The 23,265-nt window shown below is 40.5% G+C and overlaps 2 protein-coding genes across 12 annotated transcripts in view; both read left to right on the top strand.

Annotated features, from left to right (window-relative positions):
- Nucleotides 1–10,522, top strand: part of ptpn4a (protein tyrosine phosphatase non-receptor type 4a) — an 81,679-nt gene extending 71,157 nt beyond the window's left edge. For both annotated transcript variants that reach the window (XM_017469292.3, XM_017469290.3), the window contains exons 21-27: nucleotides 2,699–2,789; nucleotides 2,877–2,938; nucleotides 3,040–3,186; nucleotides 5,102–5,230; nucleotides 5,384–5,532; nucleotides 5,902–6,037; nucleotides 6,779–10,522. In XM_017469292.3, coding sequence (XP_017324781.1) covers nucleotides 2,699–2,789; nucleotides 2,877–2,938; nucleotides 3,040–3,186; nucleotides 5,102–5,230; nucleotides 5,384–5,532; nucleotides 5,902–6,037; nucleotides 6,779–6,865 — 801 coding nt within the window. In that variant the 3' untranslated portion in view covers nucleotides 6,866–10,522. The remainder of the gene's footprint in view (nucleotides 1–2,698; nucleotides 2,790–2,876; nucleotides 2,939–3,039; nucleotides 3,187–5,101; nucleotides 5,231–5,383; nucleotides 5,533–5,901; nucleotides 6,038–6,778) is intronic.
- A 2,959-nt stretch (nucleotides 10,523–13,481) lies between these two features.
- epb41l5 (erythrocyte membrane protein band 4.1 like 5) overlaps nucleotides 13,482–23,265 on the top strand; it is a 58,605-nt gene continuing 48,821 nt past the window's right edge. For 4 of the 10 annotated variants that reach the window (XM_017469300.3, XM_053680896.1, XM_017469299.3 and 1 more), the window contains exons 1-2: nucleotides 13,483–13,669; nucleotides 16,067–16,270. In XM_017469300.3, the coding sequence (XP_017324789.1) occupies nucleotides 16,091–16,270 (180 nt within the window). In that variant the 5' untranslated portion in view covers nucleotides 13,483–13,669; nucleotides 16,067–16,090. Of the gene's footprint in view, nucleotides 13,797–16,066; nucleotides 16,271–23,265 lie in introns of all 10 variants that reach the window. The other 6 variants (XM_017469298.3, XM_017469296.3, XM_017469293.3 and 3 more) reach the window with 3 other exon arrangements.

The raw sequence follows: 23,265 nt of genomic DNA, 5'->3' as shown, positions 1-23,265 counted from the left end.
TGCTCAATAAACCATTTGTGTGTTGATTTTGATGTTTTGGATCATTGTCCTGCTGGAAGATCCAACCACAGCACATTTTAAGCTTTCTGGCAGAGGCAGTCAGGTTTTCATTTAATATGTTTTGATATCTGATGGAGTCCATTATGCCATGCATCCTAACAAAATGTCCAGGTCGTCTGGTAGAAAACAGTCCCAAAGCATTAAAGAGTCACCACCATATTTAACCATGGGCATGAGGTACTTTTCCATATGGCTACCTCTCTGTGTGTGCCAAAACCATCTCTGGTGTTTATTACCAAAAAGATCTATTTTGGTTTCATCTGACCATAGAACCCGATCCCATTTGAAGTTCCAGTAGTGTCTGGCAAACTGAAGATGCTTGAGTTTGTTTTTGGATGAGAGTAGAGACTTTTTTCTTGAAACCCTTCCTTGTGATGATGTAGGTGACTTCAGATTGTAGTTTTGGAGACTTTCTGACCCCAAGGATCAACTAACTTCTGTAATTCTCCAGCTGTGATCCTTGGAGATTTTTTGGACACTTGAACCATCCTCTTAACAGTAGGTTGAGAAAGTAAAGACACACGTCCAATTCCAGGCTGATTCATAACATTTCCAGTTGACTGGAACTTCTTAATTATTGCCCTGATGGTGGAAATGGGTATTTTCAATGCTTGTGCTATTTTCTTATAGCCACTTCCCATTTTGTGAAGCCCAACAACCTTCTGTGGCACATCAAAGCTATATTGCATGGTCTTACCCATTGTTATGAAGGACTAAGGGAATTTGTTCCCTCATGGTTGAACAATTTCCTGTTCCTAGTCACCCAGGTGTACTAAAAAGATGTTAAATATCAATGGGAATAGACTTGAAATATGTTTTTCTCATATGAATTCATAGGAGTGCCAATAACTGTGGCACACATATTTAACAAAGATATATTTTTTGGATAAAGCTGTTTTGTTTGCAACTGTTTGATATCCACGAGAGTAGAGTATTTTTGTAATTTTTTTTATCAAAAGGTTAAACAATAAAGACAATTTTTCACAGTTTACTTTGCTCATATTTACCAGGGTGCCAATATTAGTGGTGGTCACTGTATATAGCCATGAATTAATCACTAATTGTTAAGCATTGAAAGGTAATTGTTGTCATCGTTCAAGCATGTTAGTTATCTGGACTTGTCTTTGTAAGCAAGGAACTTTATGTAACTGGACCAAATTTTAGTTGAATACTAAAAGTAAGATATTAACATTTTGCTCATGCTTCAATGTAAAGCTTCAATTTATGCAAACTACAGTGCAGTGTTTGCATTATAGAAGTTGAGAAATCATGGAAAGTCAGATTAAGTTTTCCTTTTTCTAAGTGTTAAATTACTCATTAAATATTTGGGTAAACTTTCAAAGCCATTTGAAACTAGCGGTGTGTTTTAAGGAAACTAAAGGAAGCAATATTAAATTGGGAACATGCCAGTGTTTCAGTAATGAGCTGTACTATGTAAATATGCTAGATCCCTGAGAGACTTTCAGTGTTGTTTTAAGCTTTAAACCAGCTTCGAAGTTACATAAATACACAGCAACAAGGCGTTTCCCCGGATGTAACCATATCTCGAAGTACTTCCTATTACTTCCTGTCTTTAATCAAACAGACTGTAATATCACTTCCTGTTTGATTGTGTGTTCACATTGCAAGCTTGTTCCAGCCAAATACAAACCTGGCAAGCTTCACTCGTTTTGCGTAGTAGCTCTGTCTTTTCGTATCAGAGTAGGCTGCTACAAATTATCACTCAAGCATCTAAAAATAAATAAATAAATAAAAAGGACATGAATCTGGAATGAGTGACAGTTGTGCAAATGTTTTGAAATCCGATATTAACTGAAACCCCGCCCCCACTTTCCCCATCTCACATTTAGTAATATTTTGGTCATTGCTCTTTCCTCGACTTGATTTTCCTGCTTGAAAGATGCACTGATGCACTTCCCTTGTGTTCTGTCATGGTAAACAAGAGAAAATTTTGAGGTTAATTTGCGAAAATTAATGCGAAATAAATTGTATTAATTTATTTTAGACAAGTATACATCGGTATGGGGATGATGCTGGGAGACATAAAAAGGCTGAACCATTTGACTGAAAAAAAAGATGAAACAGGCCTAAAGTGAAGTGTCATTTGGAACACTTTTATGAATAACCTTTAATGGTAATGATCATTAGAAAGACACATTCTAAGAGTTTGTGCAGAAAATCAACAAGGAAAGTTGGCAACATCGCGGTTTCTATAAAGGACTGTGTTTTATCACCCTGGCTGGGACTATGCTAATCGTGGTGCTTTTAATTAAGTTTATTTAATTAAAGTGTCCAAAAACTCTGCTCCAATTTTCTAATATTAAGATCTCTTGAATGGAAACAGAAACCTGTTTGGTATTGATCAAAAGAGCTGTAAAGGGCCTTAGGGCTTATTTCTCATACAGACCTCATGTCAGACATGTCTGTCGTTCTCTCCTGAGATTGATCTAACAATATTTGTTAAATATAATGCTCCACATGTTAAATGATTCCACTCTCATGCATAATTAAATGATCACAGGAGGGTTAGAGTATTCCAGTCCCACCACATGTGGTTATGCAGGGATTAAAGGATTTTCATTGATTGACGTAAAAATTATTTATTTATTTATTTATTTATTTACTTACTTATTTTTAGCAACTCTACCGTAAAAGGCCTGGTATGACCATGTCATGTGCCAAGTTACCACAGAACATCCCCAAAAACCGCTACAGAGACATCTCGCCTTGTGAGTATCATCTGTACATCCTGACAGTTACATCCTGTCATGGCTAGGACGCTAATATTTACTACATGCTTGTAATGTATTCCTCAGACGATGCCACACGCGTCATATTGAAAGGCACAGATGATTATATCAACGCAAATTACATCAATGTGAGTTTTTATTATTTTTCGGTTTTGCTATTACTTAGTTATCTAAAGATTTAAACGTTACCATGTTTATTGAGTGTCTCTTTCATTGGGAAATTTTTCAGATGGAAATTCCAGCTTCCAGTATTATCAATCGATATATCGCCTGCCAAGGGCCCTTGCCCAATACATGCACTGACTTCTGGCAGATGACATGGGAGCAGGGCTCTTCCTTGGTGGTCATGCTCACCACTCAAGTGGAGAGAGGCCGGGTGAGTGTGTTATTCTCACATTCTCAGATGGACGCTGTAATTCACAGTTCTCACTCAGTTTTATTTCTGCTTCTGATGTTCAAAATGTGTGGTTTTTTTTCTACTTTTAATCCATTAAAATGAAAAAAGGGCATACATATTATGATTCCACACTTTTTTTTTTTTTTTTTGGAGCACGTGTAGTATGTCAGTCAAAACACAGTCACTGTAAAACTACAAACTATTAAGAATGCATTATTATTTTTCCCATTTTCAAAACCTTTCTTTTTTGACCTGTATGTATGTATGTATGTATGTGTATGTGTGTGTATATATATATATATATATATATATATATATATATATATATAGCACTGCTCACACAACTTGTCAAAGTTATTAATTAATTTCCACTAATTATTATTGATTAGTTAGTGGAAAATGTGATGTGGTATACGTACCTGGTTATTGCTTCTAATTACTTAATGTTAACATCAACAAAAACGAATATAGATGCAAGGAGCAATTAAGGAACCAAGCACGTCATGCCCCCACCTGACAGAGGAAGACTAAAAGCTATTTAGAACATCAGTACTTGTTTCCATTGAGATATACAAACGGCAATATTCAAGCCGTTTCTAAGATAAGGCTTCACTTCCTGTCTGGTGATTTATTGAATTTGTTTCACAGATTATATATGAGTGTTAAATTTCAAAAATCTGAGAAACACATTTTTTAGCATGGTCTGCCAGTTTCTAGGAAAAGATTTTGTTAAAATACAAAATGGCCAGCTTGCTGTTGTATAAATCACAAATTTGTTACATCAAGAAAGCACACCACCTGCCGGATAATCATCAGAAAGAAGGATCATGAACTTATATTGAATCGCTAAAAGTTAGGAGCCGTTTTACTCATTTGTGAACTGTAACTTCCTGTAGAGGTGAATTTAGGCAAAACTTATTGGACTCCTTTAGGACATGGTTCTTTACTCACGTTTGAAGTTTTGGTCTGAATAGGTCACAATATGTCTGAGTTACAAATTTTGTTTTTGTTGGTGTTTTCATGCTCATCTAAATTTTGTGATGATTGGAAAACAATCAGTCATGGAAATCCAATATGGCAGAAATGAACATCATGGTATTTGCTGAACTGGCCATGACCCAACGAATCGGAGGGAAATGTTTCTATGATGTTGTGTTGAGGAGTTATTATTGCAAACGTATGCCCAAATTTACTCTGTTGTTGGCGCTAGAGTGCTTGAGGAACATACACCAAAACTCGTGTGTAGGTAGCTAAGAATGTCCTCTATCACTGTGCCAAATCTCATTAAAAAAAGTGTACAAATTGTTCTATGGGCTCCCATACTCTCATATCAAAATAGGGGCAGTATGGCTTGGCAGTTAAGGCTCTGGGTTACTGATTGGAAGTTTGGGGGTTCAAGCCCAAGCACTGCCAAGCTGCCACTCTTTGGCCCTTAACCCTTTCTGCTCCAGGGGCACTGTATCATGCTGGGATATGCGTAGAAATGAATTTCACTGTGAATGTGATCAATAAAGACTCATTATAATGGAAAATATAATTATAATAATAAGAGGAAGAAGAAGAAAATCAAAAATTTTAATAGCGTGTCTATACACTTTCAGTGCTTGGCCCCCTAATAAGTAGCCGTTTATAAAGTTTCGCAGTTATTTACAGTAAATGTTCCAGCTGGTTTTCACCTCCTTCCTGTGGATGGAATATGCCAGCTTCCTGTGAGGTGACTATAAATGCCAGTAGTGTGAGTCCTAATATTATACACAGTGATTGACAAGTGAGGACTAAGTTATAAATATTGCTCCTCTGTAGAAATAAAGAAGGAAGTGGTTACATTTTTCCAGCCACTATCCACACAGCCACTCAGCAGAGTCGTAAACTAATCCCTGCTCTGTTCGTACAGGTGAAATGTCATCAGTACTGGCCCAGTCCCTCAGGTAGTGCCACCTACGGTGGTTTCCATGTGTCCTGTCAAACTGAGGAGGGAAACTCTGCGTTCTTGGTTCGAGACATGACCCTCACTCATGAAGAGGTAAAAAAACCCAAAAAAAACTGACAAACTGGGGTACACAAATGCCCTTTAATGTACTACGGTCATATGGCTTGATTTTATGGTAAAATTCAGTTTGTTTTCCATGACCTGTATCTCTTAAAGAATGTGGTTTATTGATCATTGTTGCTTCAGACGGAGGAAAGCAGGGAACTGACTCAGATCCAGTATTTGGCCTGGCCTGACCACGGCGTGCCTGATGACTCTACTGACTTCCTGGACTTTGTTGCACTGGTGCGGAGTAAAAGAGCAAGAAAAGACGAGCCGGTGGTTGTCCACTGCAGGTAAAGGAAGCGATTATTCATACGCTGATTATTCTGCATCAAGTACTGCAGAATAATTAAGAGTGTAGTCGTGGAAGGTCGTCTCAAGAAGTTCTGGCTCTGTGCTGCATGTTTAACATTGTAACAAAATGACTTCTTGGCAGATTTCCACGATTTTACCATTTTTGTCAGTCCTCAAAACAGAGGTCCTGTGGCTCAATAGAAATCTCTAATCTCTTTGTCTCGCTCTCTCTGTCTCTCTCCGCCCCTCTCTCCTCTCTCTCTCTCTCGCTCTCTCTCTGCCCCTCCCTCCTTTCTCTCTCTCTCTCTCTCTCTCTCTCTCTCTCTCTCTCTCTCTCTCTCTCTCTCTCTCTCTCTTTCTCTGGCCAGCGCTGGGATTGGCCGGACGGGAGTGCTCATCACCATGGAGACAGCAATGTGTCTAATGGAGTGCAGTCAGCCTGTGTATCCGTTGGACATCGTGAGAACCATGAGGGACCAGCGGGCCATGATGATCCAGACCCCTGTGAGTCCCCTTTTGCACAGTCACCCTTTGCTTATGGAGCTCCTCTCAATCATCTGTTCTTTAGCTGTTGAAGGTGGGGGGAGGGGGGGTACTCTCTTTCATAATCTGAAATATAGATTGGAGTTTTCTTTTTTGGATGTTAAATACATTTTACACAAAAAATACTAGTATGAGAAAGCAGTTTTGCACATCTTTGTTCAATTTAGCTTCTGCTTAACATAAGTTTGGCTTGTGTTATGCACAGCCGGGGCCCACTCAGTCCACTTCTCTAAGAGCATATGGCTGAGTATGTTAATGGAGCAGCAGCAGGGCTAATTTAGTTATGCTATGCAATGCCTTAATGAAGGCTGTCTGCCCAGAGGCTAGGAGCAGGGGAGGGTATTTAATTAGACATGGGAATAGGAAAAGAGCTGATATTCCAGACTTAAAGTGCACCAGCTCACACAATTGCACGAATACTGTAACATACTGTATTAGTCATCAGTCGTTTTCATTTCCTCCCCCTTTCATTTTTTGATACTGGCAGATTCATGTGCCTTCTTAATGCATATCAGCTCAAGCGTAACACACTTAAGATGCTCACAGTGGCATGTCTCCAGTTCCCTCATGTATGATTTTTTTGTACATAATATATATATATATATATATATATATATATATATATATATATATATATATATATATATATATATATATATATATATATTTTTTTTTTTTAATTTTTTTTTTTTTTTTTTCCAGAGCCAGTTCAAGTTTGTGTGTGAGGCCATTCTGAAGGTGTACGCGGAGAGCCTGGCCATGCCACCCAAGCCCACGCTGTACAACTAACTGGGCAGTCACCAAGCTTCACCGGCGGATCCCCAGAAATAGCACCACTGCAGGGCCTTGAAGAAGTGTGCTGAATAAAACGCTGGTTTATCACACAAGGGTCTCAGGTTGTGCAATTTTGTTTTCTTTCTTTTTTTTTAAATTATTATTTCTTTTTTGTTTTTTTTTAACGTGTGATATTTATCTCAGCATGTTACAGGAAGAAAAGAAAAAAAGTATTCGATTCGGACAGTTATGTTTGTGGACGTTCTGCTGTCACACGGTGCTTTAATGCTTTGTAGAGCACGAGAGATAAATCACCACGCTTTTAGGTCACATTCAGAGTGTGAGATCATTTTAGATAAAGCACACTTTTTCAAAGCGCTGTGAAGACCCAGAGTGGACGCATTGGAAGAAAATCATTCTTGAGCCAGGATCATACATAGGACATTTTTTAAAAAAAACAAAGCACTATTGCACTTTACACTGGCAACTGAACAATTTGCCAAGCTTCATGAAAATGGGGGAGAAAAGGAAAAGAAAAAAAAAATGTAATAAACGCTGGTACTCGTAGAGAATTTGAGTGTTCAAGGTTTATATATGTTGTTGATGAAAAATTTGAGATTGCTGTGGAGCCATATGTAAGTACAAAAGGGCAGGCCCATGAGTGTGTGTTTCTTTATATATATATATATATATATATATATATATATATATATATATATATATATATATATATATATATATATATACACACACACACACATAATTGTGCTTACCTTGCTGATCCAAATTATCCACACAATGCATTTGTCTTTTAATAGTGATATTTACCATGTTTTAGTTTCACTCTCCCACCCTGTCCAGTCAACAAAAATGAATTCATGCTCCTGATGAGGACAATGGCTTGTTATCTGAAATCACATGCCCCCCCCCCCCCCCCCCCATTTTTTCTTTCAGCATAGGTAATGAGTGCTTTTTATTTATTAGCATCCTTGATTTTATTGAAATCCACCCAGTTGCCAGGAAACCTAGAGCACTTTGTTTCGTGATACAAACCTGCAGCTTGTTATCCTCCTCCTCTCTGTAATCCTAAGCGACTGTGCTTGCCATTTGCAACTCTCCTCTCGAATCCGATGGTGCATCTGGACAGGGGTCATGTCTCGTTTAGTACACATCACTCATATGTTTTAAAATCTTAACACATAAAGCTGTCTTAACAAGTGTATAAAGACTACTGTTGGTCTGGAGAGTTTGTGTGTGTGTGTGTGTGTGTGTGTGTGTGTGTGTGTGTGTGGTTGTGTGGTGACATGGGCATGTATGGCTGTTTCCATTTGTGCCTCTTCAAGTTGCCTAAACAGTACAGCTAGCCGTGATTACTGATCTCAGAGCAGTAAGGACAAGACAGTCTCCGGTCAAGACTTATAAAAAAATTGGCTTGTTATGGATAAGCTTCTGTTGACTATTATTGTGGGACCCCTAACCATGACTTTTCTCTTATTTGAGATGTGTATCTAACCGTACTTTAAAAAGAATGATCACAGATGCTCGTGAGGAGTTGCCAGAAAATGTCCTCAAAATAAGCTTTTAAGCCGATGAAGAGTTTATGCTCCATGAAAGGTTCAGTGGACTTTCTGCTTAATGCTGATTTTTAGACGCGTTTTAGATTCGGGAAACAAAAATTCTGTGTACATACAAGTGTGCCTCGATGCGTTAAATGCTAGATCAAAGGTCAAACAAGCGCAGAGGTACAGGAAATGTCTGTGTGGTAAACAGACCACATTGTGCACATACGCGTATTAGTGCGTAAACAGGATGAAATAAACTGTGTGTGTGTGGTGCACTTGTTCATGAGAGGTGTATCAGTGGCTGGTCTGATCACTTCCTGTCTGAAGCTGTGAGGTCACATGTTGCCGTGTGCTGATATCGTGACTCAGTGGATGGCGCTCTAGTGCATATGCAACACAGCATCTGACTCCATACGTGGCCACAGCGGAGAGATCAGTGTGATCGTGACTACCCAACACTGCACTCACAAACACGGGGAGAGAATGAGTGTGACCGTGTGTGTGTGTGTGTGTGTGTGTGAACAGACTCTGCTCTGTTAACGCTGCATTTCCACGCAATGTGCAGCTTGTGAAGAATCTGTCTGCTTTGTTTTCTCTGTGTGTGTGTGTGTGTGTGTGTGTGTGTGTGTGTGTGTGTGTGTGTGTGTGTGTGTGTGTGTGTGTGCGTGTGTGCGTGTGTGCGTGTGTGCGTGTGTGCGTGCGTGCGTGCGTGCGTGCGTGCGTGCGTGCGCGCGCGCTGTGTTCAGGTCTTATTGAGTCTAGCCTTAGGCATTCAACTGAATTAGCACAGTGTCTGGTTCAGGATTGGCACGTGACCTTTATGGTCCAGTGTCTCTCCTGTTTCCTCAGCCTTCCTGAGACTTCCTCTTTCAGACAGAATATGCTTTATACATGAACAGTCTGTTTTCTGTGTTTTACCTGTTAAACGAGCCCATGTCCCACCGGTCAAGTCATACCACAGGTGTGCACCCGGACTAGGAGGGACCCAACAGAAAAATAGCAGGAGTTGCCGGACAAAGAAAGACCGCGTTTATTAGATCACGCAGGGTGGGATTGAAACCTTCTGCAGCGTTGAGCAGGATTAATCAGACTTGCTGTGTAAGTAAGTGGGATTGGTAAAACTCTGTGCGGGATCTGGCGGGATTGGTCAAACTTTATCTGGGAGCGGATGGGCTTGATCAGACCTTCTGTGGGACCGAGCAGGATTAGTCAAACCCTCTGACTGAACGGGCAGAATTGGTGAAACTTTCTGCAGAAGCCAGAGGGATTAGTTAAGATTTCTACAAGTGAGATTGATAAAACCTTCTGTGGGAGGGGGTGGGATTGAATAAACAGTTCTGCATTAGTGGGCAGGATTGGTCTAACGTTCTTGAGCAGTGGGAAGGATTGATAAAGCTTTCTGCGAGAGTGGGAGGGATTGGTCAAATTTTTTGTGAGAGTGTGAGGGATCAGTCAAACTTTCTGCATTAGTGGGTGGGATTGATCAGACTTTCTGTAGTCGCAGGTGGGATTGAAAAAGCTATTTGTGGGAGCCGGCAGGATTGGTAAAACTTTCTGTGAATGGGAGCAGTTTTTTAAAACTAGTCCCTTGCACACCTCTGGTTCACTTGCCCGGTTCAGGATGCTGCATCTCAATCTGTTTCTTTGAACTCCCCACTATCTCTGCTTTGCATTTGTCCACTTTGTTTGTATGTATAGTATGAAATGGTCATGTTTGGAAGCAGGTTTCAGGACCAATTGCTATGCTGTTGTTGAATGTCCAGTTAGAAACAAACCCAGCAAATGATTCAGGTTTTGGTGTAGATTTTTTTTTTTTTTTCAGAAATAAATAAATATATATCTATATATATATACATGAATAAATCTCTCGCGCCTTGCTGAAAAGGACAGCACTTTTTAACAGAGAGGGTCATAGAAGCTACTAAATACACAATTTAACATTTCTAAAGATGTTGACATTTATATTTATCTTTTTTTTTTTTCCTCCTAAGTACCCCTGCAAAAAAAAAGTCGTTAACTTGTGCCACTTGTTTTATTCTGTAAATAGTCTACAGTGTGAATATGATGTATATTAAAAATGTTTAAATAAAAGAGAGAATGTGTGACATTACTTTTTGTTTTGCATCAAAGTTTCATATCTGTGTAATGTGTAAATAAATGGGAAAAAACCATCCATCTTCATATTCTTACAGGGTTCATTCAAAAGCCATTCAGTTGGTGTGAAGCTTGATCAAACCAATGGTCAACGTTTCAGACTTTGCCCTTCACTTGTCCTTTTTATTTACTGTGTTTTATTTTCTGCCCCTCAACTATCTTTTTTAACTCCTCACCCCTCCCTCTACAGATATTCATTTTTAAGGCCAGAGCCATAAAACTAGTTTTGTAACTTAAGGCTATAGGCTTTTTTCCCCTGCTGGTTCACTGGGTAATGTATTCAAGGTTTTCCTCTCACTCGTCAACCAACTTTGGCCCCCTCTGCTGGAAAGGCCGTAGAGAAGATCTTCTGCATGTCTGTGGGTTAATGAGATTGACCTGCATTAAAAATTCCAGGAGAGAGTGAGTGCAAAAGCAAGAGTGGCTTAAAGGGCACTACGCTAACTCCCCTGCTGCTATTCAGAGTGTGAATCAGATCGTGAACCTCCTGCAGCAGCCAACTGAGTAAATGACTGATTTTCCAATAGTGTGTTGAATACTCCACAACAGTTTGCTTTGCTAATAGTCTTTCACAACTTCCTTTATGGGAGTGCTTCAGTAAAGGGTGTTCTTTACTTGTAATACATGTTATGTCTTAGTGAAGGTGTTCAGAGCTTCACACTTTCTGTCAAGACTCCTGGAGGTTCATAAAACCACATATTTATTACCTGATTCAGCTTATATGGATGAAGTTTTGTGTACACCTGATCATTACATGTATTTTTTGACATCCCATTCCAGAGTTAGTCCCCTTTTTGCTGCTATAATAACTTCCACTCTTTTGGCTTTCCACTAGATTTTGGAGCATGGCTGTGGGGATTTGCATTAAGCCACAAGAGCATTAGTGAGGTCAGGTGAGGAGGTGCAGTCGGTGTTACAGTTCATCCCAGAAGTGTTCAGTGGGGTTGAGGTCTTGGATCTGTGCAGGACACTCGAGTTCTTCCACTCCAACCTTGGCACACCATGTCTTCACGGACCTCAATTTGTGCACAGATGCATTGACATGCTGGAACAGGTTTGAACTTCTTAGTTCCAGTGAAGTGAAGTCATAAGACTACACCGTACAATTATAAGTAACAGTTTGGGGAAGGCCCACATATGAGTATGATGGTCAGGTCTTCACAGACCTTTGGCTATGTACTGGATCTTCATGAGCTTTATGAGGTTTAAACCTTTGTAATTTCTATGAAACACCATCACAGCTTGGCCCTGTTCTACCAGGTATTGTAATACCCCTTTACATCTGTTTTTTTTCATGATTTTTTACATTTTTATTTAAAAATCCACATAAATTTCTCTGCCCTTTCAGCCTTGTGATCATCAAAATTGAGTTCTGTTCCTGCTCAATGAAATGCTTTGTCAAGCCAACAATTAGTTACCGATGGCATACAGTACGTAGGAATTTGCTGGCTCACATTGCTGTTACCCAATGCTGTGAGTCAGGATGTAGAGAATGACCTCAGGCTACTTCACACTGGGCCAAAAGAACCTGTTTTTGAAACATGGTTGGTTTCTTTCAGGTGATCAAACCTTTCTGAGTGACCAATGGGTGGTGCTGTTGCAAAATACTCTATGACATATGCGGCACATGTCAGAATGATTCATTTCAGTCCTGTATGGTAGCATGTGTGTCTGAATATAGATCAAATTAAAATGTGGGCAGGTGTGACTAATAATATAAATATAATGATGTAGAATAGTTTAATAATAATTTATGTTAATTTAATACTAGTATTAGACCTAGATTTGCAACTCAAACCGTGAATCATCAATCAATCCCAAGAGCTTTACACATAAAAGGACATTAACCATTTAACAGCTGTAATAGGGTTTTTAACACTGAAATGACTCAGTCATGGCATGTTTCCTGCCCAGTAATGACACAAGACGATTTTGATTTAAAAAGGTGATTTGTATTGACAAAATGTGGTTGAGAAATGGGAAGGGATGAGGCAGGGTGGGGTGGGTTTGGGATGGTGTGTGCTGGGAACACATTAAATAGGATGAAGTGGGGGTGGGATGGGATGAAGTGGGGGTGGGGTAGGATGGGATGAAGTGGGGGTGGGGTAGGATAGGATGAGGTGGGATGGGATGAAGTGGGGATGGGATGGAGTGGGGGTGGGGTAGGATAGGGTGGGATGAAGTGGGGGTGGGATGGGATGAAGTGGGGGTGGGATGGGACGGGATGAAGTGGGGATGGGATGGGATGGAGTGGGGGTGGGGTAGGATAGGGTGGGATGGGATGGGATGAAGTGGGGGTGGGATGGGATGAAGAGGTGGGATGGGTTGAAGTGGGGGTGGGATGGGTTGAAGTGGGGGTGGGATGGGATGAAGTGGAGGTGGGATAGGATGGGATGGGATGAAGTGGGGGTGGGATAGGATCTGATGGGATGAAGTGGGGGTGGGATGGGATGAAGTGGAGGTGGGATAGGATGAAGTTGAGGTGGGATGGGATGGGATGGGATGAAGTGGGGGTGGGATAGGATCTGATGGGATGAAGTGGGGGTGGGATGGGATGAAGTGGAGGTGGGATAGGATGAAGTTGAGGTGGGATGGGATGGGATGAAGTGGGGGTGGGATGGGATGAAGTGGAGGTGGGATAGGATGAAGTGGAGGTGGGATGGGATGAAGTGGGGGTGGGATAGGATCTGATGGGATGAAGTGGGGATGGGATGGGATGAAGTGGGGGTGGAGGAACGGTAGCTCAACCTTTAATGTCCTGCCTAAGCTAGTGGCTGGAATTCTGGAGGAAATTTTGGGAGAGAATAATTTAATAAAATATGAAGAAGTCGTCGACAAATACTAATTAATATTCCTTATTCCCAACGCGGGCCCTTTAAATGCAAATTCACTCGTTGGGATTTATGTGATGTCATTTCCTGACGAGGGGGAGGAAACACTCCTACATCTTTGGGACTTGTGGAAATTAGGTTGAAGTTTGTATTAGCTCTGTGGGGAAGCGCTGTATTAGTGCGAGGCTGGGTGCTGGAATGGCGGACTGCAGGCGCAGTGCTGTGCTGTGAGAGGATTGTGTTTTTCTCCGGGACTGAGACAAGCCGCTGCTGTGAGTACCGCTTTGTCTCCGTATCTCTGGATCAACAAGTGGAATCGCCGTGGGCTGCTATGGCGATATTTCTCCCCACCCGTACTCCGGCAAAATCCCGCCTCCTCTACCGCGACTGGCTAGGAAGGTCAGGATTTGAGTGCTAGGATTGGTTAGATCGTTCTGTACGGGACTATTTAGCCAATCATCACGCGGGAGGCGGGTTTGTCGTAGTACGGTTGGGAAAAGAGTAACGCGCTTTGTATTAAAGCAGGTCGAGCGCTTTACTGTCGCGCTCGGTAAGCCGCTGTGTAGTGAACTATGGAGGAACACATTTAATTCTAGTAAATCGCATAAAAATTAAATGTAGTTATTTGTTTTGGGAATTCACGGAAGCGTGCCAAGTATTGACTTAGTATTCCTGCTATAGCTCAGTGATTTATCTACTGCGCACACATGCAATGTTTATTGAAATATTAATCTCATCATTAGGTATTTGTTCTTCTAGAGAAAACATTCAGTCTGGTTTGTGTGAGATCTGCTTGTAGAAAATGGATGCTTGCTTGTGCGCACTGTGGATGGCAGGTGTAACCTTTTCTTGTACAGGTTCATATCTTCAGCTGATTAATAATACCTGTATGAGGAGGAGAAAAGCCCAGAAGCAGCAGGTTGGGAAAAATTAAAACCCTGACGTCTTTTGCAGACACAGATTTCAGATACATTACACACGGAGTTTTCACTGTCCCTCCAGTGTCCCAGCTCTTTTCATGGGAAAGTCCCTAGCACACTTGACAACACCTGAAACTAATTAGCATATTCACTGCAACATCATGCTCATTTACATCCTGTTACATAATTTTTTTTTTGAAGATACTTAAAAATAGAATTTCAAAATGAATAGCTTATAGCTCATTTTTTTAATCAAAAGGATTCTGCAGTCAAGGCACCACAAATTATTTATGTACTTGCAAAGTAGTATCATTTCTAACAAGAATGCAGACTAAGAGAAGCAAAGGTAGTGAGTAGTCAGGAAACACATGAAGACATGAAGGAAATGGTTACAGATAGAATCACTGCTTTTTGTTACTTGTAAATAAGTCGAGTGTTTCAAATTATGCACATGTGGGACAAACCATGTTGATCAGAGATTGGACAATGGGAAACCATGATTAGTGATTGGACAATGGGATAGGATGGGATGAAGTAGGAGTGGGAGGATATGAGGCAGGGTGGGATGGGACATTGGGAAGCAATGGTCAGAGATTGGACGTTGGGAAACAATGTTGATCAGTGATTGGAATTTGAGAAACAATGTTGATCAGTGATTGGACAATGGGAAACAATAATAAGTGGTTGGACACTGGGAAATAATGATCAGTGACAATGGGAAGCAACGGTTATCTGTGATTGGACTTTGGGAAACAATGAAAAGTGATTGGACTTTGGTGACGCAAAGATCAGTGGTTGGACAATGGGAAACAATGATCAGTGGTTGGACAATGGGAAACTATGATCAGTGGTTGGACAATGGGAAACAGTGATCAGTGCTTGGACTTTGGTGAATCAGTGATCAGTGCTCAGTGCTTGGACTTTGGTGAATCAGTGATCAGTGCTTGGACTTTGGTGAATCAGTGATCAGTGCTTGGACTTTGGTGAATCAGTGATCAGTGCTTGGACTTTGGTGAATCAGTGATCAGTGTTTGGACTTTGGTGGATCAGTGGGTGGACAATGGGAAACAATGATCAATGGGTGGACAGTGGGAAACAATGATCAGTGGGTGGACAATGGGAAACAATGATCAGTGGGTGGACAATGGGGAAGCAACATTTATTCGTGATTGGACATTGGGGAAACAATGATCGGTGATTGGACTTTGGTGAAGCAAAGAACAGTGGGTGGACAATGGGAAACTATGATCGGTGGTTGGACAATGGGGAAACTATGATCGGTGATTGGACGTTGGGAAGCAATGCTGGTCGGTGATTGGACGTTGGGAGCAATGCTGGTCGGTGATTGGACGTTGGGAAGCAATGCTGGTCGGTGATTGTTGTGATTGGTTACATCAATGCTAACAAAGTAGCTGCCAGAATTAGGTCTCTAATCTGTGACAGCGTGAGCAAAACTACATGTAATTCAAATTTTTGCCATTTTATATGCGCTATTTTAGTGTAGCAGTTTATCTGTGGTAATGGTGAGTAATTTGCGTTTTTATTTGTTTAATTTTTTAAGGTGGAATAATCTCCCTCTGGTTTTGCTGTATTTTCTGAAACCCAAATGACTCATTATGTAGCTACATATAGTTACTTAAAAATAAAATTAATGCCTTCTCGAAGTAGAAGCCATTATTCCAGTCCAGTGTAGGACACATGTATATGTAGGTGGGGAAATTCACATTCTTCTCTTATCATCTCCCACAGGTTGGACCATATTAGAGCACAGTCATGCTGAGTTTCCTGCGGCGGACTTTGGGCCGGCGCTCTGGACGTAAGCATGCTGAGAAAGCTCGGCTCCGGGAAGCCCAGCGTGCACAAACGCACATCCCTGCAGCTGGAGATGCCACGTCCATTATCACTTGCAGAGTGTCTCTGCTGGATGGCACGGATGTCAGTGTCGACTTGCCGGTAAGGGCCTTTTTGTTTGGAGTCCAGCACAGATTGGTGATTTTGCTGTGCTGACAGTCCATGACTAGGTATGATTTAGTAGCTGTGTTGGAGAAGGAAAACACTGAACTGTGATGAGATGATGATCCCAGAGTCTAGTCTGTGTTTGCCTGTGTTTTCTGATCACCCAGTTTAGACACGGTATCTTTATATGATCATTTAAAGAATAACCAGTATGTTTTTGTTATTAAGTGAGTAAAGTTCTTGCAGAGCCAGTTGGATTGTTTTGGATTGCAGCAGGTATATCTGGCTAATGCAGTTCACTCTGACGATTTATATAATAAATTAACTGTCACAATTTCTAGACAAGTGCTAAGTTTCTGCCTTATCAGAAATATGTCCCCCACCCCATATTGGCCAATAGCTGCCTCAGTCAATGTGTATTGAAACTCAGACCCCCCCCCCCCCCCCTGCCCCCCCCCTTACGTTTTTAGTTAAACTTTCCATATCCATGCTGTTTTGGCTAAAAAGGTGTTTAAAGTTTAACATGAACAATAAAAAATTCTAGTGAAATACAGTGATTCTGTGAAGTTGTTCTCTTTTGACCTCTATTGTTGCCTGGAGCGAGAAAGCTTCTGGAAAACTGGTTCTGAGTTTTATGAGTCTGCTCCATAAATTTGACATGCTTCTGACAGGAGCAGGGTGGTGGTTGTTTAGTATTTTTATTATTTAAATGACTGTTGTAGGAATGTTTTTTACTGGTTTTGTGGTGTACAGCTTCAGCATTGTAAAGGAATCCATTTAGCCTTTAGTGTCATACTTCAGTATTCGGGCCTGTTTGTGATTTACTAATTTTTTTTTTTACCGTTTTCCCCCTTACCAATCTATCAAAACTACTGCTGCTTTTAATAAAACGAAACTTGTAATTGTGTATATTAACAGTATATAGTGAGTTATAGTGATGTATATAGTTTGGGGAACTATACACGAATCCCACACGACTCCTTAATGTGTTCCCTAATATACAGACTTACTAATAATGTCTATTACACTGGAGATAATTTGGAAAGACACACCTTTTGTCTAAAAAAAAAAAAAAAGGGCATAGGAATTGTCTGTAGGTCTTGGAGACAGCACAGGTATGTGGAAGTGCAAAAAACCCCAAAAAACTGTGAAACCTAGTGCTGGCCAAAAAACGCAGAATGTTGGAAAATGGCTTTAGTCAAGGGGATGACAAAGAACCTGAAAGTGGTTATTTGTTTCTGCTTCTGTGTGGAGATGAGAGAACCTGTTGGAAAGACAACTGTGCATTACTTCCACCACCCGGAGCTTTATGTTAGCCTGCTAGTTGAAAGCATGTTTCGTCTAGCAACATCCAATCCTTTAGGCACCTACAGGATTCTCAGGCCATGAGAAACAAGGTTCCGATAAAACTGAGCTCTTTGCATCTGGAGGAAACCAGTTAATTCATTCACTCATTCACCTTCAATAAGCTCTCTATCCTGACCAGGGTAGAATCCAATCCTGGCACCATGTACACACATTCACACACTTATTAACACCTGGGGGCAGTTTGGTGCAGCCAATCCACCTACTGGCAGGTTTCTGGATAGTGGGAGGAGACTAGAGACCTGGAATATCCTGAGCTGAGGATTGAACTGCTGTGCCACCTTTGGAATAGTTCATCACCTGGCAAATCTGACCCTATGGTGAAGCATGGTGGTGATGGCATCAAGCTATGGGATATCATTTTTTATCCTTTTTTTTTTTTTGCAGCATGGACAGGGAAGTTTGTTCAGGATTGTGGGATAGATGAATTCACCCACACTTGAAACACACACCAGGAAGACATTGCAGGAGTGACTTTGAGAAGAGTCTGTGACTGTCATTGAGTGGCCCGGCCACTGGATCCACAGACTTGAACATGATCATCAAGTCTGTAAAAACCTGAAAATTGCATTACTACAACACACTGCATCCAGTTTAGTGGTGAAAAATTATATAAGATATGGAGTGTTTTGATTCAGGATTTCTTTACAGAGCATCTTACTTGATCATGGGTCTGGATTGCAAATAGCTTTTAATTACGTATGAAAATTTGTAGCTGTTGGTTTCTATGTACGTGTTGAAGGGAAGAATGCAGTTAAAGAGTCATCATGTAAGGCAGCTCTGTAATCTAATCATTGTCACTGAGCTATGGCTTGGACAGTTGCGTGTCATACAGTATAACAAACATAATATCACAATCCACTTGAACACCCAGCCATGTGATTGGCTCGATTCACTGTGTACCCAGTGGTAGCTGACTCCTCCTTTCAACTTCTTTTGCACTTGTGTTTACTATGTTCACTCATTGGCAACTCTATTAGGAACACCATACTAATACTGGGCAGGACCCCCTTTGTTCTCTGATCTCTCAGATCAACCTCAGTTGTTCTTGGCCTGGATTCCACAAGGTGTTGGAAACATTTCTCTGAGATTTTGCTCCATGTTGATATGATTGCATAATATTCATGCTGCAAATCTCCCGTTCTAGCACATCCTAAAGGTGCTCTAGTGGATTCAGTTCTGGTAACTGGGGAGGACATTAAAGTACACAGAACTCATTGCCATGGAACCATTGTAAGTTGACTTTAGGCACAATATCATGCTGGAAGTAGCCATTATAAATAAATATAAATTGTGGCCATAAAGGGATGCACATGGTCAATAACAATACTCAGATTGGCTGTGGTATTCAAACAATGCTCAATTAGTATTAAAGGGCCCAATGTGAAAAACCACTCCCCACACCATTTAGACCATTTCCACCATCTCCACCAATCTGAACTGTTGTAACCAGGCATGTTGGGTTCATGGAGTTATGCTTTTGACACCAAATTCTAAACTTGCCATCTGAGTTTCGTAGCAGAAATCTAGATTCATCAGATTTTATCAGATTAACTTCCCAGTTTCAGTGAATCTCTGCCCTCTGTAGCCATCCATCTCACATCCTGTGATGCTTTTCGTCTCACCATGGTTGTAAACAGTGGTTATTTGAATTACCATAGCCTTTCTGTTCACTCAAACCGTTCTGGCCATTCCCCTCTGATCTTTCTCATCAGTAAGGCATTGCTGGCAGAAATGGGGGAATCACTGGATGTTTTGCTTTTCACACCATTTTGTGTAAACTCCGAAGACTGCTGTGCATGCATGTTCCAAGTGATCAGCAGTTTCTGAAATTCTAAAACCAGTCTATCTGACACGTCAAAGTCATGGAGATCACATTTTTCCCCCATTCTGATGTATGATGTGAACATTAACTGAAGCTCCTGACCGGTATCTACATGACTTTATGCACTGTGATGCTTTCTGCACATATGATTGGCTGATTGATAATTCCATGAATGTCCAAGTGTTCCTAATGAAGTGAGAGTTTACACTATATACACTGACCCTCCTTCCAGCCCGTTTCTCTATTTCTTTAAGGTGGTCCACATACCAATGAAGCTGAATAACCGTGGTGTAGATGGAGTAATGCTGCTGCTTCCGGAGTTCTAGGTTAAGCAGTCTACTTTACAGCTGTGGTGTTGGAAACTATAGAGAGATAAAACAGTGTGTGTTTAAGTGTGTAGATGGGAATCTTAAGGAGTTACTCTTTAATCTGACATAAAGTGTCTGGTCTGTTCAGACTGCCATTTTCTAGACAGCTTGTTTTCTTAGGCAGCTGATATGTTCATGGCTTTTAGTATCAATCACAGTTAGTCATATTTAGTACTATGTGTGTGATACAATCTCCAGCAGTAAAGCTTGAAGTTTTATAGCTTTTCAGTCTCGTGTGGAAAAACAAGGTTACATGGTGGTGTGATTCTTCTAACTTTCAGGCGACTATGATTATGGTCTTTAACTAGGACTTGATGTTGCACCAATATTTCTTTAAACCAGTCGTTGCCATCTTACTTCATCTGTTGCCTTCCACTTCCGAGCTGCTTTGAGATGCAACGTTTGGAAGTTTAATTTGGAGCTCTGCATCATAGTTTGTCAAAACTGAACAAATGTTTTGGAAACACTTTTTGTTTTGGACAAAACTACGTAGTATGTTGACTAGCTGACCTCATTTTTGCTGGCTCTGTACACAAAACATGGCCAAAAATCTTAGTTCATGTTCATGAATTGTGATGCAGAGCCACAAGTTACGCTTTGCTGTCCGAGAGGCGTTTGAAACAGTGGGAGGTGCACATTGATTGCATTATATGGCAGGAATTTGTTTCCAAGAATGGGATGTAGCTCCAGGAATATGGGGCAGAAAGCACTTTTGATTGCCTTGATGAAGATGGTTGACCGGAAACCTGTGAAAATATTTATTTTAATATTATGAACTGAAATCTACTGAAAGATACAGAGGCATATACTAATGACATATGAGTTGGTTAAAAGTAATGTTGATCCAACAGATTTCCTACCTGAGGTAATCACTTTCAGCAGTTGTTTTACATCCTTTACCAAAGAGCCTAAGGGCTGAAAAGGGCTCATTTTTTGAAGCTGTGCATGGATGCTCATACACCCACTTGTTTCAGACATCTAAAGAGGTTTTCACTCGCTTTGTACTCAAAATAGAGTTCTTGGGTGTCTCTTGTTTTGAGAATCCCTTTAATCTATAATGGAGAAGATATTGAGCCTTAGGCTGGACATACTGAATGCTCCAGTGAAATGCTAACTATGAAAGTTAAAGTAAATTCTTGATAACGTGTTCCTCTTGGCTATAACTGCGAGAACAGGAAACGGAGCAATTGATGATGAATTGTGCAGTAATTGTGGTCTATTCATATTCACTGTCAGTAACTGAATACAAGAGAATCCAGCTTTTTTGAGACTATATTGGCTTTTTTGGCAGCATGCCCCATTATTTAAACATGATCGCTGGTTATCAGACTTAAGTCTTCATGAGTTGAAGCTAACACCTTTTTGTTTAATCACCCCAATATGAGATCAGTGTGCTTTCTAAGAAGGCTTAAGTCCTGCAACTGACTTGATGTCACTGAAAAATGTGCTCATTATTAATGTCTGCTTCATTGCCCTGTGAAATCCAAGCAATAAATTGAGAATGTAGTGCTGAGTTTCAAGTTAATGCAAGTTAAATGCAATTGTTAATTAAGTTAAATTGTGTCATAATGCTGTTGAACTCTTAAATCTGATTGGTCAGGAGCTGTTGAATTATTATTTATTTATTCAAACAGTAGTGCTAGCTACAAATCAGCTCATGCACAGGGCAAATGCTCCATATAATCTAAGGCTGTTAATAAAAGGATTTTAAAATATACAAGAAATGTACAGTTCTAAATATGTTGAAATTAAATTAAGTTTTCTGTATTTAACATTTCTGAGAATAGTCTCAAGTGTCATGACTTTGTAACAGTCAGTAGTTTTTCTTTTGGATTAAGCACTTTGTAGTTTCAGCTTTCGCTGTAACACTTTTGCCTTATTAAGCAGTCCCTCCAGGATTTTGCAATTTTTACAACTGCAGAAATAAATGCAAAATCAAGCAAAGTCCACAGTATTCTGAGGAGGTTGCAGTTTTTCTAAATTACTGCAGATTCATGTGACATAATCAGAACCCACATTCAGTCAAAGCTCTCTTCGAGCATGAGTACAGCTAAAAGGTCTCATTTACCAACAAACATCACTGTGAAAGACCGTGTAAAACAATTTCGTGCAATTGCGAGTTCGCCAATTCAAGTAGATTTCTACAAAAAACTCTGCAAGTTGTATCGCAAATTTTGAGAAAAACCGCAGTGAAATCAAGAATTTTTGGCTGTAACAATCACAAAAAAAATCTCATGGACATTCCACAACATTAAAAGTAACTATAAACAAATGATCAAATGTGCAATGTCCTTAATATAAAATCACTGTACTACAAGAGAAAACACTTTGGATCATGCTTTTATTGGGAAAAAAAAATCTCTGTAGTGATAACTGTAACTTTTAATTTCCATATGTATTTTATTATTTTCCTGTAACAGTCCTGTATGTTTTTTTTGTTTTGTTTTGTTTTTTTGTTTTGTTTTTCTTCTAAACTATTTTTCATAGATTATTTTAGTGTTAGGAGCTTTGTTTTCCAGGTTGGTTAAAGAATTACAGGGTCCATTTCTGCTTGACCTGCTGGTTGCACTTGAATCAGATTGAATGAATTGAGTCAGCGATTCACAGCCCAAGAGCTCATAAGTTGAACTTGCCAGCACAGCTTTATAGATCCCATCACTCTGCCATTTGTTGGGAGGGCCTTTCTTCAGCTTAGGGACATGCAGAAAAGAAATAAAGGCCTGCCTGTAAATATCTCCAGCTGCACAAACATTTACTGTCTTTCCCAGGTATCTTAAAGGTGTCAACTTCTCAAAGGGTTTCCATGGGATACATCTAAAGTACTCTTAAATGCCACATCACTACCCCTCACCCAGTATGTGGTTGGCTCCACAGCACACCCATGATTCACTAATTTGACATTTCATCCTTCTTCAGAAGAGGAGCCCGGTCACATTTGAGGTTCCAGCATTCATAGGACATGGCAATGAGAGCTGTATTTCTTCAGTCTCTACCCTCCTGATGACCTGCATGCAGGAAGCAGGCTGAGGAATGTAGCTGCGCCTCGGAAAGCCAGATCGCTAGAAAGACCTCAGCAGAACAATGTGAACTGGGAGTCCGTGGCTCACTGGAGTGCACAATAGGCCCTTTGTGTAAATTCCTGCAGGCACGCCGAGATGCTCTATACACGTTGCCAACTCTCTGGGGCCTGGACGAGCATCTTGCACCGTCGGTTCAGGGACAGCACGAATCCACAGATCCCCAGCTTCACAAACAGCACCCAAACTCACTACCTCAAGAAACTTGGATATTGACACATCAGCCTATCTTTTTTTTCTTCTCCATCTTGAAGTTATGAAACAAAAAAATAGAACTTGTCATGTTACCAATCCTTAGATTTAAAAATAATGAGAAATAAAGGAAAAGCTTACAGAAACCCTCAGCAAATCAACTCC

The sequence above is a fragment of the Ictalurus punctatus genome, chromosome 6, assembly GCF_001660625.3.
Source record: "Ictalurus punctatus breed USDA103 chromosome 6, Coco_2.0, whole genome shotgun sequence".
In the NCBI taxonomy this organism is placed as follows: Eukaryota; Metazoa; Chordata; class Actinopteri; order Siluriformes; family Ictaluridae; genus Ictalurus; species Ictalurus punctatus.
This window is presented reverse-complemented; position numbering and strand designations above follow the sequence as displayed.